The sequence below is a fragment of the Physella acuta genome, unplaced genomic scaffold (genome assembly GCF_028476545.2).
Source record: "Physella acuta isolate Inbredline_101_S28 unplaced genomic scaffold, ASM2847654v3 ptg000094l, whole genome shotgun sequence".
NCBI lineage: Eukaryota > Metazoa > Mollusca > Gastropoda > Physidae > Physella > Physella acuta.
In genome coordinates, this window is record NW_026731614.1 from 38,120 (window position 1) to 55,000 (window position 16,881).

At 39.0% G+C, this 16,881-nt stretch overlaps 2 protein-coding genes across 7 annotated transcripts in view; one reads left to right on the forward strand and one right to left on the reverse strand.

Moving 5' to 3' along the window:
• The window catches only part of LOC131929220 (uncharacterized), a 71,315-nt gene that overhangs the window by 29,715 nt on the left and 24,719 nt on the right, over positions 1-16,881 (forward strand). The window lies entirely within an intron of this gene.
• Positions 884-15,755, reverse strand: LOC131929255 (atrial natriuretic peptide-converting enzyme). 4 transcript variants are annotated; one of them, XR_009383941.1, is made up of 9 exons: positions 15,627-15,755; positions 10,385-10,539; positions 8,513-8,706; positions 7,577-7,798; positions 4,656-4,811; positions 3,913-4,062; positions 2,228-2,411; positions 2,032-2,057; positions 884-1,816 (listed from the first exon to the last, which is right to left on the reverse strand). XR_009383941.1 is itself a non-coding variant. In XM_059285344.1 (8 exons), the coding sequence occupies exons 2-7, from the start codon at positions 10,497-10,499 to the stop codon at positions 2,265-2,267; spliced, it is 984 nt and encodes a 327-aa protein (XP_059141327.1). In that variant the 5' UTR covers positions 10,500-10,539; positions 15,627-15,755; the 3' UTR covers positions 884-2,057; positions 2,228-2,264. The 4 variants fall into 4 exon arrangements, 3 of the variants coding, with proteins under 3 accessions (XP_059141327.1, XP_059141331.1, XP_059141341.1); XM_059285344.1 differs by having other exon boundaries at positions 884-2,057; XM_059285348.1 differs by lacking the exon at positions 15,627-15,755 and adding an exon at positions 12,192-12,368 and having other exon boundaries at positions 884-2,057.

Consider the following 16,881-nt stretch of genomic DNA (forward strand, 5'->3'; position numbering starts at 1 on the left):
AAAAATGTTTCAACTTCATTTTTTGAGAGGGATCTCATCTATTGGCATTTTGAACGTAATTTGTTCTCTTTGTGTAGTTGTTCTGCATTTTTTTCTGGTTTCTCAATATATATATTTTCTACTTTGCATGAGTTAACTGTACGTTGATGGATCGTTGTTTACTGTTAAATAGCTATCGTTGAATCAACACAGTTTGTTAACAATTATTCTCATGAGTCAGTGTAGGTATTACTAGGACGCTATTCGATTTTATATATATATAACTCCCTTTTTTAATACAGTGGCTTTATTAAAAACTGATATATATATATATATATATATATATATATATATATATATATATATATATATATATATATATATATATATATATATATATATATATATTCTGATACCGCTTTTGTCATGCATGCAATATAGCAGTACGAATAGTCTACAATAATTAAAAAGGATTCTCCCGGTGTATTGTTCTGCATTCCGCATGAATCAGATATTATTTAATGGTCCTATTTGCATGTTGCGAGCATTCTTTTCTTTCTAGTAAGGGTTATTGTCTTTCAAACTATCATCTGTTTGAAACTTAAGAATGATTGTATTTTTTTTTTCTCTGACTAGACAGTCAATTAGTTGACCAAAAATAACTTGTGTGCAATTGTAAACGGAAACGTAGACTATTCTGATGCTACAGGCAATAACAGTCCTTGTTTACCTTATCTCTTTATACATAAATTTTTACAGGACCAAGTCGTTATCTCACTCCTTACAAAAATATTTTTGACAGGACAAATGCCTCTCTCCGTCCCCTTCTTTAGACCTTAACCACGCCCACACCTCATATATTCTTATTCCCTGTCCCCAGGGTAAAATGATTACCAATATAACGTTATACTTAGACAACTTTATTCAGTTTTTGACAGTAGATTTTAGTTGTTTATTGTTAGTCATGATAATTAACAGGAGATGTGAGTATAAGAGTGAGTACTTATGAGCCCTGTTTTTCAGTGTTAGATCTATTTAAGTGGTACTTGAGAATAAGTAACTCTATGGTTAGTTAGCTGCTCCGTGTGTCTTGAGCACTGAAGGGAAAAGATGAATGTTAGAGAAGCTCTCTCTTACTGAATACATTCCATGACTCGTAACAGACCGTATAGATGACAGAGGCTTGTATGAACGTGATTAGAAAACTAGATAGACGTACTAACAGATGCGTGTGTTTAGGTGATTAGAAAACTAGACAGATGTAGTAACAGACCATACATATGACAGAGGATTGTGTTAACGTGATTAGAAAATTAGACAGACGTAGTAACAAAGACCATAAAAATGGCAGAGGATTGTGTTAACGTGATTAGAAAACTAGACAGATGAAGTAACAAAGACCATAAAAATGGTAGAGGATTATGTTAACATAATTACAAAACTAGACAGATGAAGTAACAGACTAATAGATGACATAGGCTAGTGTTAACATTATTAGAAAACTAGACAGATGTAGTAACAAAGACCATAAAAATGGCAGAGGATTGTGTTAACGTGATAAGAAAATTAGACAGATGTAGTAACAGACCATATAGATGACAAATGCTAGTGTTAATGTGACTAGAAAACTAGACAGATGAAGTAACAGACCAATAGATGACAGAGGATTGTGTTAACGTGATTAGAAAACTATACAGATGTAGTAACAAACCATACAGATGAAATAGACTTGTGTTAACATGATTATAAAACTAGACAGATGTAGTAACATAGGCTTGTGTTAACATGATAAGAAAACTAGACAGATGTAGTAACAGACCACATAGATGACATAGGATTGTGTTAACATTATTAGAAAGCTAGACAGATGTAGTAACATAGGCTTGTGTTAACATGATTAGAAAACTAGACAGATGTAGTAATAGACCATACCGATGACATAGGCTTGTGTTAACATGATTAGAAAACTAGACAGATGTAGTAATAGACCATACCGATGACATAGGCTTGTGTTAACATGATTAGAAAACTAGACAGATGTAGTAACAGAACTTGTGTTAACATGATTAGAAAACTAGGCAGACGTAGTAATAGACCATACCGATGACATAGGCTTGTGTTAACATGATTAGAAAACTAGACAGATGTAGTAATGGACCATACCGATGACATAGGATTGTGTTGACGTGATTAAAAAACTAGACAGATGTAGTAACATAGGATTGTGTTAACATGATTAAAAAACTAGACAGATGTATGACCACGTATGACTACAGCAGCTTCCATCATGCCAGGAAGTTTTCCCCCTCGTTGGGCATGGCGCACCTGTTGGAGGTCGAGTCACTTGCCGTGTACCTGTGGCACTGGAACTTACTGGGCCAGGGGAGACCGTGGTACAGTTGGCGATAGGTCTTCTCACAGGCTGTTCGGACCTAGGGAGATTTTACAGACATCTTTCGTAATCACTGAGTTACATTATGGGATGTGTACATATAGAATTCACATATATAGATATGTATGCGTATAGAATTCACATATATAGATACGTATAAATATAAGCATATGAATTGACATATAGATATACAAAAATCAGTTCTAGGTTTTTTTTACGAACATTTTTTTTTATGTTGATATTTTAAACTTGTTATTTAAATTTTATCCAATGACTTTGGATAGCTGTCACACTACCCTTATCGCAAGTAAAGACAAGTTTTATTTTAAATTTCAATGAGTAGCTTCATCTATTAATTAGCATTATTCCCAGCAGTCCTAGATGATTGATGAAATGGCAGCCCAATATCCCATCATAGAGACCCCCCCCCCCCACACACACACACACATATATATATATATATATATATATATATATATATATATATATATATATATATATATATATATATATATATATATATATATATATATATATATATATATATATATATCCTGCAATGGTCCTCCCTTCATGCGCTAGTGTAAATGAACCCGTCGTTTGATATCTCATAATCAGGGGTCTCCAAACTTTTCAGACCGGGGGCCGCATTGACTATCAAATATCAGTTCGGGGGCCAGAGTTTCTTCAAGGCATATCTTCGGTTTTATGGAGCCCCCCCCCCCCCACAAAAAAGTCCACCGCCCCGCCCCCCCCCCCACTAAAATATATAGTCTATATAGAAATATATACAAATTTCAAGTGCCGCCCCCCCCCCCCCCCAAATCTGAAAAAAACACTGTCGAGGGCCGGCAACACACTCGAGGTCAAAGTTTGCTCTCAAATTATTCTTCACGTATTCTATATCTATGGTTGAGCCCATGTGACCTTATTAAATTCGCCATCTTCACCACAGGATTCAGTACATTGCTAATGTCCATATATATCTATATTTTTCTCATTCACTTGTCCAACTAAGCATTTCTTTATGCTACTTATGTACTTTTCCTCATCATCAGTCAACTGAGGTTAGTCCAGTCCAAGTTATAATCAGCAAATGTTTTCTTAAACTCATTAAATATATCCTCTCCGGTAACAGTGCCATACATATTATGTAGGGAAGCCAGCTCTTGTGTTATGTTCATATCTTCATCCACACCCCTAATGAACACAAGCAGTTGAGCTGTCCATCGACTTATCCATTGCAATTAAAAAATAGTGAAACGTGCTTGCATTTTTCGCTATTTGAGTCACGATGTTTTCACCCATGTCTGCAACAAGGTATGCAAGGGTATTTGCACCTAAAGCTGCATTTTCACATTGTTTTGAATTTTATGGGCAAAGTTCCTCAGCCACCTCTAACAGACATTTTTTCCGTGGACAAAAAGATCTCCGCGGGCCGGATGAGAGGACCTTGCGGGCCGCATCCGGCCCGCGGGCCGTAGTTTGCAGACCCCTGCTCATAATGAATGAAGTAAATACTTAAATGTCCGCTACACTACCTCGTGGCAAAGCTCCCTACACGGAAAGGTGGGCGGTACATCCGTTCTGCCGCAGAAAGGGGCGTAGACCCCACACAAGAAGAACCGCAGAGACGGGTGGCAGTTGCTGGCCACTAGCTTGTCGTACTGGTCAATCTCCGCGTTGATTTCCTGTTAGAGTTTTTTTAACTGGATTATTCACGGAGTTTGTTTGCATATTGGGTTGTATTGTGTTTGCATCTAGCCACGATTCAACACTTTATTTTTTGTGTGGATCTATATGCTTACCAAACATATACCAACCAGCTACTCACATTGACTAACTTTGACTAGACATTGACCTAACATTGACTCAAATCTGCCTAACATTGACCAGACATTGACTCACATTGACCAAATATTGACCATACATTGACTCACATTGACCTACATTACCAGATATTCACTCACATTAACCAAACATTGACTCACATTGACCTACATTGACCAGATATTCAGTCATATTGACCAAACATTGACGAAACATTGACGAAACATTGACTCACATTTACCAAACATTGACTCACATTAACCTAACATTGGCTAACATTGACCAAACATTGACTCACATTGAACAAACATTGCATATTGACACACATTGACCTAACATTGACGACCCATCTACTCACATTGACCAAACATTGACTCACATTGACCTAACATTAACCAAACATTTACCAAACGTCGACCAAACATTGACTCACATCGACCAAACATTGACTCACATTGACCAAACATTGACCGAACATGTTTGGAAGTGTCCCCATGGTGAATGTCAGGTTGGCGCATGTTTTGATGACCGAGTTCTTCACACACGTCGGGTACTTGTCCGAGCAGTTCTCGTCCTTCACGGCCTTCAGACATTTCTTGTTGCTCAAACCCTGGGGATGTCATGGTAAACTTTTACATATAAACTCTTGTTTAACAGTTTAATGGTTAACACGTCAAGAGATTACGTTCATCGGCCTTCAGACATTTTTTGTTGCTCAAACCCTGGGGATGTCATGGTAAACTTTTACATATAAACTCTTGTTTAACAGTTTAATGGTTAACACGTCAAGAGATTACGTTCATCGGCCTTCAGACATTTTTTGTTGCTCAAACCCTGGGGATGTCATGGTAAACTTTTACATATAAACTCTTGTTTAACAGTTTAATGGTTTACACGTCAAGAGATTACGTTCATCGGCCTTCAGACATTTCTTGTTGCTCAAACCCTGGGGATGTCATGGTAAACTTTTACATATAAACTCTTGTTTAACAGTTTAATGGTTTACACGTCAAGAGATTACGTTCATCGGCCTTCAGACATTTCTTGTTGCTCAAACCCTGGGGATGTCATGGAAGGACTTTATTTTTTATTTTAGCTCTAATTAAGCAGCCTAATGGTTAACACATATTTTTTTTTCGCCTCAGACATGTAATTTAGTGTCAGTTTGCCTTGCATGTTCGCTTTAGTATTACAGTTTTCATCATCGGATTGTGAGGACTGATACAGATTTACAATAGTAATATTTCTTTCTTAATTGTAGCCTACTTTCATTCATTTAAGATGGTTTACTTATACAAGAGATTATTTTCATCGGCGTGAGTCACGTTCCTTCTGGTGTGTCTGTTTTTCTCTACCGGTATAATTTAATGATTGTTTACATTTCTAGTATACATTTTTACTAGCTTTTCTTTTTTAAACGCGTCCTCCGTCTGTCTGTTGTTAGTCTGTCTTACTGTATCTATCTATATTTGTTTTATGTTGTATTTTTGACATTTTCAACAAGCTCTAATGTTGAAATTAGAGGAAAAAATATTAAGTCGAATTTTAAAGTTTTAAACGGAAGCCTCTTAAACTTAAACACGTTTAACTTTAAATGGATTGTTTCCCTTTATAGTTATTTTTCTCTCTGTTTTGCGGTACCCCCAACCTAATTTTATATTAATTTACTTTTTATTTATAATGCATCTTTTTCTCTACGTTGAAAACAAACTAGACAATTAAGCTAGTTAAATCGAGTAGTTAATTAGGCCTTATTTTTCTCACAAAAGTCTTTACATTACTTTACAATGTTACTACCTAAAAGTTGATGTCGTTAAGCCTGAATGCAAGCAGTTATTAGAGCATAAGCAGGATCTAGAATACCGTATTCTCATAAAATAAATTAGCTTCACCTCCACCCCGTCTGGTAATACTCTAAATCTGACCCTTACGTAAACCTTCTACTGTCAGTATTCTGGTGAGTGGCTTTGCGTCAAACTACTACGACGGATTCCGTCAACTAATATTACATTGCATTTGTTACAATGGCTTACAAAGACATGATGAAACGCCTAAATGATCGCAAAAAAAAAAACAAGAGTAGTCAAACAGCTCACCGATGGCACGAAAAAAAACAACAACAGAACGCCTCAAATATGACAAAAGCCAATACCTATGGCTGACCTATGGCCAAAATCAAGACTGGACAAAAATGTCTCCCCTGTAACATAAATCAAGTCAAAACGTCAGACCTACGACAAAAACCACGACAAAGTGCCTCACCTAAGATATAAACCTAGACCCAAACTCCCAACCTACGAAAAAAACCAAGACTAAACGTCACACCTACAACAACAACCACGACTAAACCTCACACCTACGACAAAAACCAAAACAAATCGCTTCACCTAATGACAGAAACCAAGACAAAATGCCTCTTGACAAAAACCAGGACAAAACGCCTCACCTACGTCAAAAAACAAGACAAAACGCCTCACCTACGACAAAAACCACGACTTAACGCCTCACGACAAAAAACACGACAAAACGCCTCACCTACGACAAACAAACCACGACAAAATGCCTCACGACAAAAACCTCGACAAAACGCCTCACCTACGTCAAAAACCAAGACAAAACGTCTCACCTACGACAAAAACCACGACTTAACGCCTCACGACAAAAAACACGACAAAATGCCTCACCTACGACAAAAACCACGACAAAACGCCTCACCTACGACAAAAACCACGACAAAACGCCTCACCTACGACAAAACAAGTTAATTAAAAAGTCTAGTGACATTTAAGCGCAATTTCCTTATGTTATCTAAAAATAGCTCTGTCGTAGCGTAATATCAAGAGCAGGGTTAGTAAAACCATTGGTTAAAATACATGTTTTATTTACAATAGAGTTACATGACTAAAAACCATTGCGCGCCTAGCTACTGAACGTGATGACGCAGCCATTGAACGTGATAGCGCAGCTATTGAACGTGATGACGCGTGTAGTGTGGTTGGATAAAAAATGCCTACTAATTCTGTCCAAATTTTAATTAATTCAAAAATTTTTTTTTGACCGAACGAAAGGATATTTTTGAAAACTTTCTTCAGCAATATTGTTCTAAATTATGGCAGGAATCGATTGGTACATGTTTCAAGTCGCTAAGTGGTCTGGTTGCCGAGATATGGGCCAAAAACTGAATTTTTTCGAGGTTTTTTGGCTTTTCCGGGAAATCCATGAAAGAAACCAGGAATTTTTATGGCCTATGACGGGTTAATAAACGCAATTCTCCAGAATGGAAATTGCGCTAAAAAAACCACGACTAAACGCCTCACGACAAAAACCACGACAAAACGCCTCACCTACGACAAAAACCACGACAAAACGCCTCACCGAACAGTCGAACTTGTCCTCCCATTTGAGACCTAGGAATTCGTTGAGTGGCTTCTCGCAGCCTTTCTTGGCCTGCATGCAAGTGCTTTTACACGGCCCGATGCCGGGTTGCCGCCCTTTACATTTGGGTAGATACAGAGAGCAGACCATCAGCCTGAGGTTTTTGGAGCAGGAGAAGTCTAGGTACACGGACATGTGGGATATGTGTCTGAAGACCTCCATCTGAAAACATGAGGGGAGGATTAACGTCAGCTACATGAGGGGGATTAACGTCTGAGAGGGGATTAACGTCATAGAGGGGAGGATTAACGTCATAGAGGGGAGGATTAACGTCTGAGAGGGGAGGATTAACGTCATAGAGGAGGATTAACGTAAGGGAGGGGAAGATTAACTAGAGAGAGGGTAGAAGAGGATTAACATCAGAGAAGGGAGGATTAACGTCAGAGAGGGGAAGATTAACTAGAGAGAGGGTAGAAGAGGATTAACTAGAGAGAGGGGAGGATTAACATCAGGCCAAAGTTAACGAAGTCAATATCTACGGATAATCACTCACCTAAGTATTAGAATGTAATGTTGTAAAATTGTGCCCCCCCCCAGATTCTCACTTACCTGCATTGTATGACGAGTATTCTAAAGGTATGTGTCCCAAAATTCTTCACTGTCGTGTATGATGACCGCTGTAAACGTGTGTCCCCAACATTATTGAACTCTATTGTATGATTGAATGTGTGTCCCTGTCATCACTCTGTTGTATGATTGAATTTGTGTAACCACCACACTCACCTGAGTTATGTGATTGATTTTGTGTCCCCAGTATCACTCACCTGTGTTCTATGATTGAATGTACGTCACCAGCATGTTATTTGATTGAATTTTGTCCCCCAGAATAATTCACATGTGTTGTATAATTGAATGAGTTTCCCTAGCATCACTCACCTGTGTTGTATGATTGAATGTATTAGGAAGTCGTGTATGGGTGTAGGGTACCAATCCTTTACACATGGGCAGAAAGATCTCCTCACACATAGAAGTGTCCTCCATCTTTAAAGGTTTGATTGCTTTCTTTTCTGATCCGGGTTTTTTACCGGCTGGCGCTATCTTTTGTTTACCCGGAACACGTACTGCTGAAGCTAACAAACAACGTGTGTGTAATTATTTTTCTAAAGCTGAGATTCCATGTATTTTTATAGAAAGGCTTTTAAAACATGTAATTGTAACGCGGACGTTTATTGCATTGGTTAAAATATATGTGTGAATTAAAGATCAGTTATGGTTGTTTTGAAGTTTAAAATGTAATTTAGCATTCGCGTAGTTTTGTTGTTTTAAGAAAAACTTATCACCGTCCGACCACCTCACCTCTTCTAACCCACCTTCTCTTCCCCCCCCCCCCCCTTATCTGTAACCCCTACCCTCCCACTCCTCTCTCCGCCACCCCTCCCCCAACCTCCCACTCTTTCACTTTCATCCCACCCTCTCACCTCAGTCACCCCTTCACTCCACTTTGATCCCCTCCAACCCTCTCCCCTCCACCCTACTTCAAACCCAGGCAACAAAGTGTCTTGCTTTTTTTCACACTGAAAGTCTGCCCTCTGAATATGTTCATTATGGTTGTTGTTTTTTTTTTTTTCTTTTTTTTTTAATTGAAAAAAACAAACTTTGAAATGTCGAAAATAGGAAAAATTAACACATAAGACAGAAAACTTAAGCTATATAGTGTGAAAGATTAACCCATACAGTGTGAAAGATTAACCCATATAGTGTGAAAGATTAACCCATACAGTGTGAAAGATTAACCCATATAGTGTGAAAGATTAACCCATACAGTGTGAAAGATTAACCCATATAGTGTGAAAGATTAACCCATACAGTGTGAAAGATTAACCCATATAGTGTGAAAGATTAACCCATACAGTGTGAAAGATTAACCCATACAGTGTTAAAGATTAACCCATACAGTGTGAAAGATTAACCCACACAGTGTGAAAGATTAACCCATACAGTGTGAAAGATTAACCCACATAGTGTGAAAGATTAACCCATACAGTGTGAAAGATTAACCCACATAGCGATGCTCCCTTTCCTAAAAAAGTTCAAGTGCAGATAAGTCGCTGTGATCTTTGTTAGCCATGAAACACGTTCTCTGAGATCAGTAACCTACACTCTACACCCCCAGATGACCCATATACCAAGACATCGATGCCGGGACTTAACTAGGAATCTCCTTCACTAATTAGCCTTATTAACACAGCGAGAAAAAAAAAACAACCTTAAGTTAGTTGGTCACAGAAACTTGGAAGTAGCTCAGCTTTAAAAAGTTTGCTTTCATTCATCCATCTCTATAGCCGCGTAAATAGTGTTTTTATTTTGACACAGTTACCTCTCTTGGATTCTAGTCTAACCATCCCGTCCGGTATTTTTTTTAGGTGAGTTAAAAAACCAAAGTCCTCAAATTACCTTAATGAGTTTCATTTGCTAAAAAAACTATTGTAGGCTTCTTCTTACCTTTTGAATACTTTAAAAAATGTTAATTTCTATTAATGCTTTAGCATCAAAATCAACATTGATTAATTTAAATATTTTTTACTATATTTCCTAATGACTGAAATTTACGACGAGGTACTTTCCATTATAAAATCTTCACGTAGGCCTATTGCACGTAATAATGTCAGCCCCATTCGTAGCACAGTTACAAAGTGCTGTTTTATGCTTATACATTTGTCTAAGATTTGTGTATACTAGAGGGGGGGGGGGGGGTCGGAAAAGATAGATAAAAAAAGGGAGACTTTATACTGCTTAAAGTCCGCTTACCATTATCTCGTAATTTTTTCCGACCTTTGACCTTCTTGTCTGCCGTGACGTTTTGCCCTAGAGCGAGATGCAGCACGAGCGCGAGAGACACAAGAAGCACCAGGTCAAACCTCATCTTCAGAACTCTGGAACCTCAGACTTGTAACCTGCTGATGCTGAAATGTACAGAGCCATAGGCGATTTGATGGTCAATTTGAAATCATCCCCGTTTTATAACTTTGGTTTTTTTTTTAGATTTGTTGAGATCCTGGTTGGTTAAAATTAAGGACACTTTGTTTGTCCTTAACTAGCAATAATGATATTGTCTTGAGGGCCCCTAAAAATGGTCACAGTTTGTTGAGGCCCAAGTTGGTTAAAATTAAGGACACTTTGTGTGTCCTATACCAGCAATAATGATATTGTCTTGTGGGCCCCTAAAAATGGTCACAGTTTGTTGAGGCCCAAGTTGGTTAAAATTAAGGGGCCTTTGTGTGTCCTATACCAGCAATAATGATATTGTCTTGTGGGCCCCTAAAAATGGTCACAGTTTGTTGAGGCCCAAGTTGGTTAAAATTAAGGGGCCTTTGTGTGTCCTATACCAGCAATAATGATATTGTCTTGTGGGCCCCTAAAAATGGTCACAGCATGTTGAGGTAAATCTAGCACTACGCAAGTGGTCGATTGTATACAGGGTTGATTGTCTTTAATTCAGTGGCGTAGCTACCGTAAAGCTAGCGTAAGCAAGGCATAGGGGCCCAAGGCAAATAGGGGCCCTTTTTCGAAAGTTTGAGGGGGGTGCAAATCGATTCTGAGGGGGGGGGGGTGCAAATCGAAAGTTTGTCCCCGGTGGCCGGGAAGGGTCGCTACGCCTCTGAGGGGCCCACTAACAGTTTTTTGCATAGGGGCCCAAAAATCTTAGCTACGCAACTGCTTTAATTAACAAGTATCGTAAACATGATAATATACAGTTCAGTTCCCTCGTCAAAATGTTTTTTTTTCTCAAGCAGTTACAGTGGTTGTTTTAATCGTTAACAAAAACCAAAACTAGTACTGTATGTCTTCATTCTTTTTAACGTTAGGCAAAATGTGTGTTTACCAAGGCTTATCCTGAGGTAGCAGCTATCATAATATTTGCTATACGAGTTGCGCCATGAGTAGGTTGCATGGGTTTGTCCAATTAATAAAGAATATCGATAGAAACACTTATTTCTAAAATAATTTTTAGACGCAAATACCGTACTAAATTAATTACAATACAAAGCCTAATTAGCTTAGCTGGTCGCAGCAAGGGGTCCATTTTATTTTTTTATTTTTTTTAAATTAGGAATGCTTATTAAGAAAAATATTTTTTAATTATAGATCTTTGTTATCGGTTGATGTTTTGAATCTGGGTATTGTGCCAACTTATTTATAAGTGACAGATCCTCACATTTCTAACTTGCTCGTTTACTCCAAACACCTTTACAAAAACATAGAACTAGCTTTCCTGTCGTATCCCTAAAATATCAAGCAAAATCTGTGTTTCTTTCAGATATTTTTCTCTGGAGTGAAGGGGGGGGGGGGTAGACATTAATTACATATTTTCTATTTAAAATATAGTTTTTTCTATTTTTTTTCACGGGTGGGGGCGGTAGACGTTCTTCGGCTTGTTCCGCCCCCCTCGCCCCCACCACCCGAAAAGATGCCTGAAAAAAAATCTGAGCAAATATACTTCTGGGCTGTATGGCAACTTTTTTTTTTCTGCCTATACTGCTGTTAACATTAAAGCTTTGCACTGTCTTATACTAAAAAGAAGACATTCTGTAATACACCTTGAATGCGACCTTACCTGAGAAGACAGAAATACCCCAGTAGCTGTTTGAACTGTTTACAGTGGAACCAACCAGAATATTCACATTCAAAAGGTAAACCTCCCCGGAAATTGAATGAGTAACCACAGACACTAGATGGAAAGGTGTTCACTATAGAGACCGATATAGACCAGACAGACCTGTAGCCAGCAGCTATTGATGACGGTCACTGCGCATGTCAGGTAAACCTGTATCAATGAACCCAACCCATTGACCCTTAGTGAAGAGCTGCCGTCTAATCTGGGAAGTAATGAATCAGCCTCGTTACCTATTTAACGAGGTCGTTAGTTTTATAAGTTTCTTTCATTCTAGCCGCTTGATGTAAACATGTTATCTCCGCAACTGAATCCTTAAGATATTTATTGAAATAGTTATGTCGTTACAATATACAAATCATATTGTCATATTGTACTAGTATACGGCTCAGTCAGCAAAGTATCTTCCAGGCATCTCTACCGCCCCCCCCCAACGAAATGAAATTTATATAGAAAATATATGCTTTTAACAGTGTCCTCCCCCCTCCCCCCCCCCCCCCCCCCCGAAGAAAGTCTACCGCCCCTCCCCCCGAAAATTTCAAGTGCCCCCCCCCCCCCCCCTCCCGGAGAAAAAAGTCTGGAAGAAACACTGTCAGTCAGTAGTCGTGAAACAAGTTCTGTACATGTATATGGTACAAGTTCTATCTTCTTAAATAAATTCATAGATATATCTACAAGCGTACAGTAGAACTTGTGTTCACGTTGTTTACCATAAAGACCTGACTAATTGGTTTACTATACTAGCTTTACATAGCCTACCAGCTTTACCGTGGTCTTAGACCGAAGTTCAGATCCTGAAGTTTCTATGAAGCCTTTGAAACACTATAGGCTAGTATAGGCTTACCTAAATAGTTCTGCGTTTCTTTTAATGTCTTTTCTTTACTTCTTAGCAATTTAAAATATACACATTTCATTTCACATTTAAAGTAGCACACAATAATGTCTGTAATTGTTATTGTCCCAATATATATGAGGGGGGGGGGGGCTTTTAAAAAAAATTAAAATAATTATTAAATGGAACAACTTATGTATAAATATTTGCGTTGAGAAATATCTTAATGTTGTCCAATGCTGATTATATTTGTACCTGTTTTAATTACATATTGATCCAAATTTTAACGGAGTTGAAAAACAGTTTTAAAAAAAAACCAAAGATCGCATTATTGTTCCATTCAGTGTTTCTTTCAGACTTATTTCTCCGAAAGGGGGGGGGGGGGGGGGGGTACACTGGTAAAAGTATATATTTCCTATATAAATTTTATTTCGGGGAGGGGGGGGAGTAGACTCTTTCCCTCCCCCCCCCCCCCCTTTCCCAGAAGAGATGCCCGAAAGAAACTCTGGTTCCACGGTTTCATTAACACAACTCTTATACTACAGCTAGACGCGAAAAACTTCATGACTCTACTGGATAAATACTATTGTATCGTTAGACATAGATTTTTTCCCTTTTAGCGTGTTTCATCGGTTCATTTCGTATTGTAAACATTCAACGAATGTAATGTAGCAATCAGAATAAAATACCTAAACTAGCAAACCCACGCACTGTGGTGTAGCCTCCTTGTTGTGGGAAGAGAAGGTGAGGGGCGCGATATTTAAGGGACAGTACATATAAGAAATACATACATAAAGAAATACATACATATGAAATACATATTATAGTGGCTCGTCTCTTGGGTTTAACAGAACCCACGCTTCTCCGTCGGCGCCCTGATCGCACGCTTATAATCTTTATAAATGGATGTATACCGGCGCCCCGATCCCATGGCACCTATTAATTAGTGTGTACATCGGCGCCCCTGTTCCCATAGCTCCTATCAATACGCGGGTATTTCGGCGACCCCATCTCATGGTTAAAGTAAATGAGCGTGTATATCGTCACCCCCCCCCCCCAATATAAATGAGCGTGTATATCGTCCACCCCCCCAATATAAATGAGCGTGTATATCGTCACCCCCACCCCCCCCAATATAAATGAGTGTTTATATCGTCACCCCCCCCCAATATAAATGAGCGTGTATATCGTTCACCCCCCAATATAAATGAGTGTGTATATCGTCACCCCCCCCCCAATATAAATGAGCGTGTATATCGTCACCCCCACCCCAATATAAATGAGCGTGTATATCGTCACCCCCACCCCAATATAAATGAGTGTGTATATCGTCACCTCTACCCCCCCCCACCCCCAATATAAATGAGCGTGTATATCGTCACCCCCACCCCCCAATATAAATGAGCGTGTATATCGTCACCCCCACGCCCTATTATATAAATGAGTGTGTATATCGTCACCCCACCCCCCAATATAAATAAGTGTGTATATCATCACCCCACTCACCCCATGGCTAATATAAATGAGCGTGTATATCGTCACCCCCACCCCCCCCCCCAATATAAATGAGTGTGTATATCGTCACTCCCACCCCCCCCCAATATAAATGAGTGCGTCACCCCCCCCCCCCCCCCAATATACATGAGTGACCGTGGGGCACACATCTCTGACACCACGAGCCACCGCTGTGCTTGTTTTTTGGGGGGGGGGGGTGAAATTTCATTAGCGCTGTAACGTATCGATCGCCTGTCTAAGCCCGTTAGCCCACCCGACAGGAGGTAGCTTTACGTTTAATTGACGCCCTCACTGGCAGCGTTCTGCTGTCACTGCATGGTGTAGGGGGGGGGGTGTAGCCGACACCTGGAAATAATTAACACACCTATTTCCTAATTACCTGCTGTAGGAATCTTATTAACTTTTTTTGGCCAATTGTAATCTGCTGAGGAAGCAAGAATACCGGCGCCCTGAATATCGAGCTATGCAAGTTTTGGCTTTTTACATGGTATTATTTGGTCTTTAAACTCTGGTATACACGAAAATAGTGACGAGGGTCATTTCAAAGCAGCTGATTTTTTTAACAAGTTTTACAATTTGAAATAATAATTTTATTTACGATTTTTGTTCTTACTATAAAAGCACGCTAATGTATTTTTTCCTTGCCATATAATCATACTAATGTATAATTTTTTTTCCTTGATATAAAAGCGTGCTTTTTTATTTGTATACTATCAATTATATCTATTGAAAAAGGATCGGTACACAATTGGTTTTTTTTTTTTTTTTTAAATATAGTTATCATAGTTTTAAAATTCCGGAAAAAAGGTATCAAAGTTACGGTGATTCAAACTGCCAAAAACTAAAAAAAAAAAAAACGTTTTCGGCAAATTTTTCGTATTTCTTTTTAATTCTAATTATAACCAACGGAAAGATTTTCGGTCTAAGAGAAGCTTTGTTCCCAAGATCTGCTCTCTGCCCCCCCCCCTCTCCCCGTAGTTCTCACAGTCATTGAGTAAGTCTAGTTATATAAGCTTATTTAAGATACTTACATGTCCAGCCTATTATTTTAACTCCACTCAAAATTCCGACCAGTCCCCGCGTGTGAATACAGCTGGTTAAAATCTGCCGACTATTGCACATACATATATATACATCCCCGCTCCACGGGCCGCACCCATGGTAGACCTGGAGCTATTTCTGTCGACACTCACGCCGTGGTACGCCGTACATGACGGGGAGAAAATGTTACAAATATCTCACCCCCACCCCGGCACTAGTACCCCCGGTCTGTTTCATCCTTTTGTTGATTCAACGGTTTAAATTTCCTATGTAATACAAGACATAGACGCGGGGGGTCAGAGGTCAGGACCTTGAAGAGAACACGGCGGCTGTTTGAAGTCAATAAAAAATGTGCCATGGCTTGGTGAAATAGGGCTCAGTTTTCGTAATCCTTGGTAGAGGGGGCTTAGAGGTTGAATATGAACTTTATGTATGGACTACGCTATCAGAATCAGTTTTTGTAATCCTTGGTAGAGGGGGCTTAGAGGTTGAATATGGACTTTATGTATGGACTACGCTATCAGAATCAGTTTTCGTTATCCTTGGTATGGGGGCTTAGAGGTTGAATATGATGTGTGGACTACGCTATCAGAATCAGTTTTCGTAATCCTTGGTAGCGGGGGTTTAGAGGTTGAATATGGACTTTATGTGCGGACTACTTTATCAAAATCATTTTTTGTAATCCTTGGTAGTGGGGCTAAAAGGTTGGATTTGATAGAATATGATGTGTGGACTACGGTGTCAGAATCAGTTTTCGTAATCCTTGGTACCGCGGCTAAAAGGTTGAATATGGACTTTATGTTTGGACTACGGTATCAGAATCAGTTTTTGTAATCCTTGGTAGCGCGGGCTAAAAGGTTGAATATGATGTATTGACTACGCTATCAGAATCAGTTTTCGTAATCCTTGGTATGGGGGCTTAGAGGTTGAATATGGACTTTATATATGGACTACGCTATCAGAATCAGTTGTTTTTTTTTAAAGTTGATTTTGCACTTTCTATCCGGACTTGCTACAGTAATCGTAGTCGCTTGTTCCTAAGCTCCCATTACATAGTTGAACATATACTTTACCACACTGCTCAGCCAATTTCACCCCTGGTTGGGTATACAACAGACACATGAACACATGCGTAACACTAACATAAATACATTGGCATATACCAGTGGCGTAGCCAGGATCGTCTCAAGGGGGGGGTTCCAATTTTTACCCGGGGACAAACTTTCGATTTGCACCCCCCCCCCT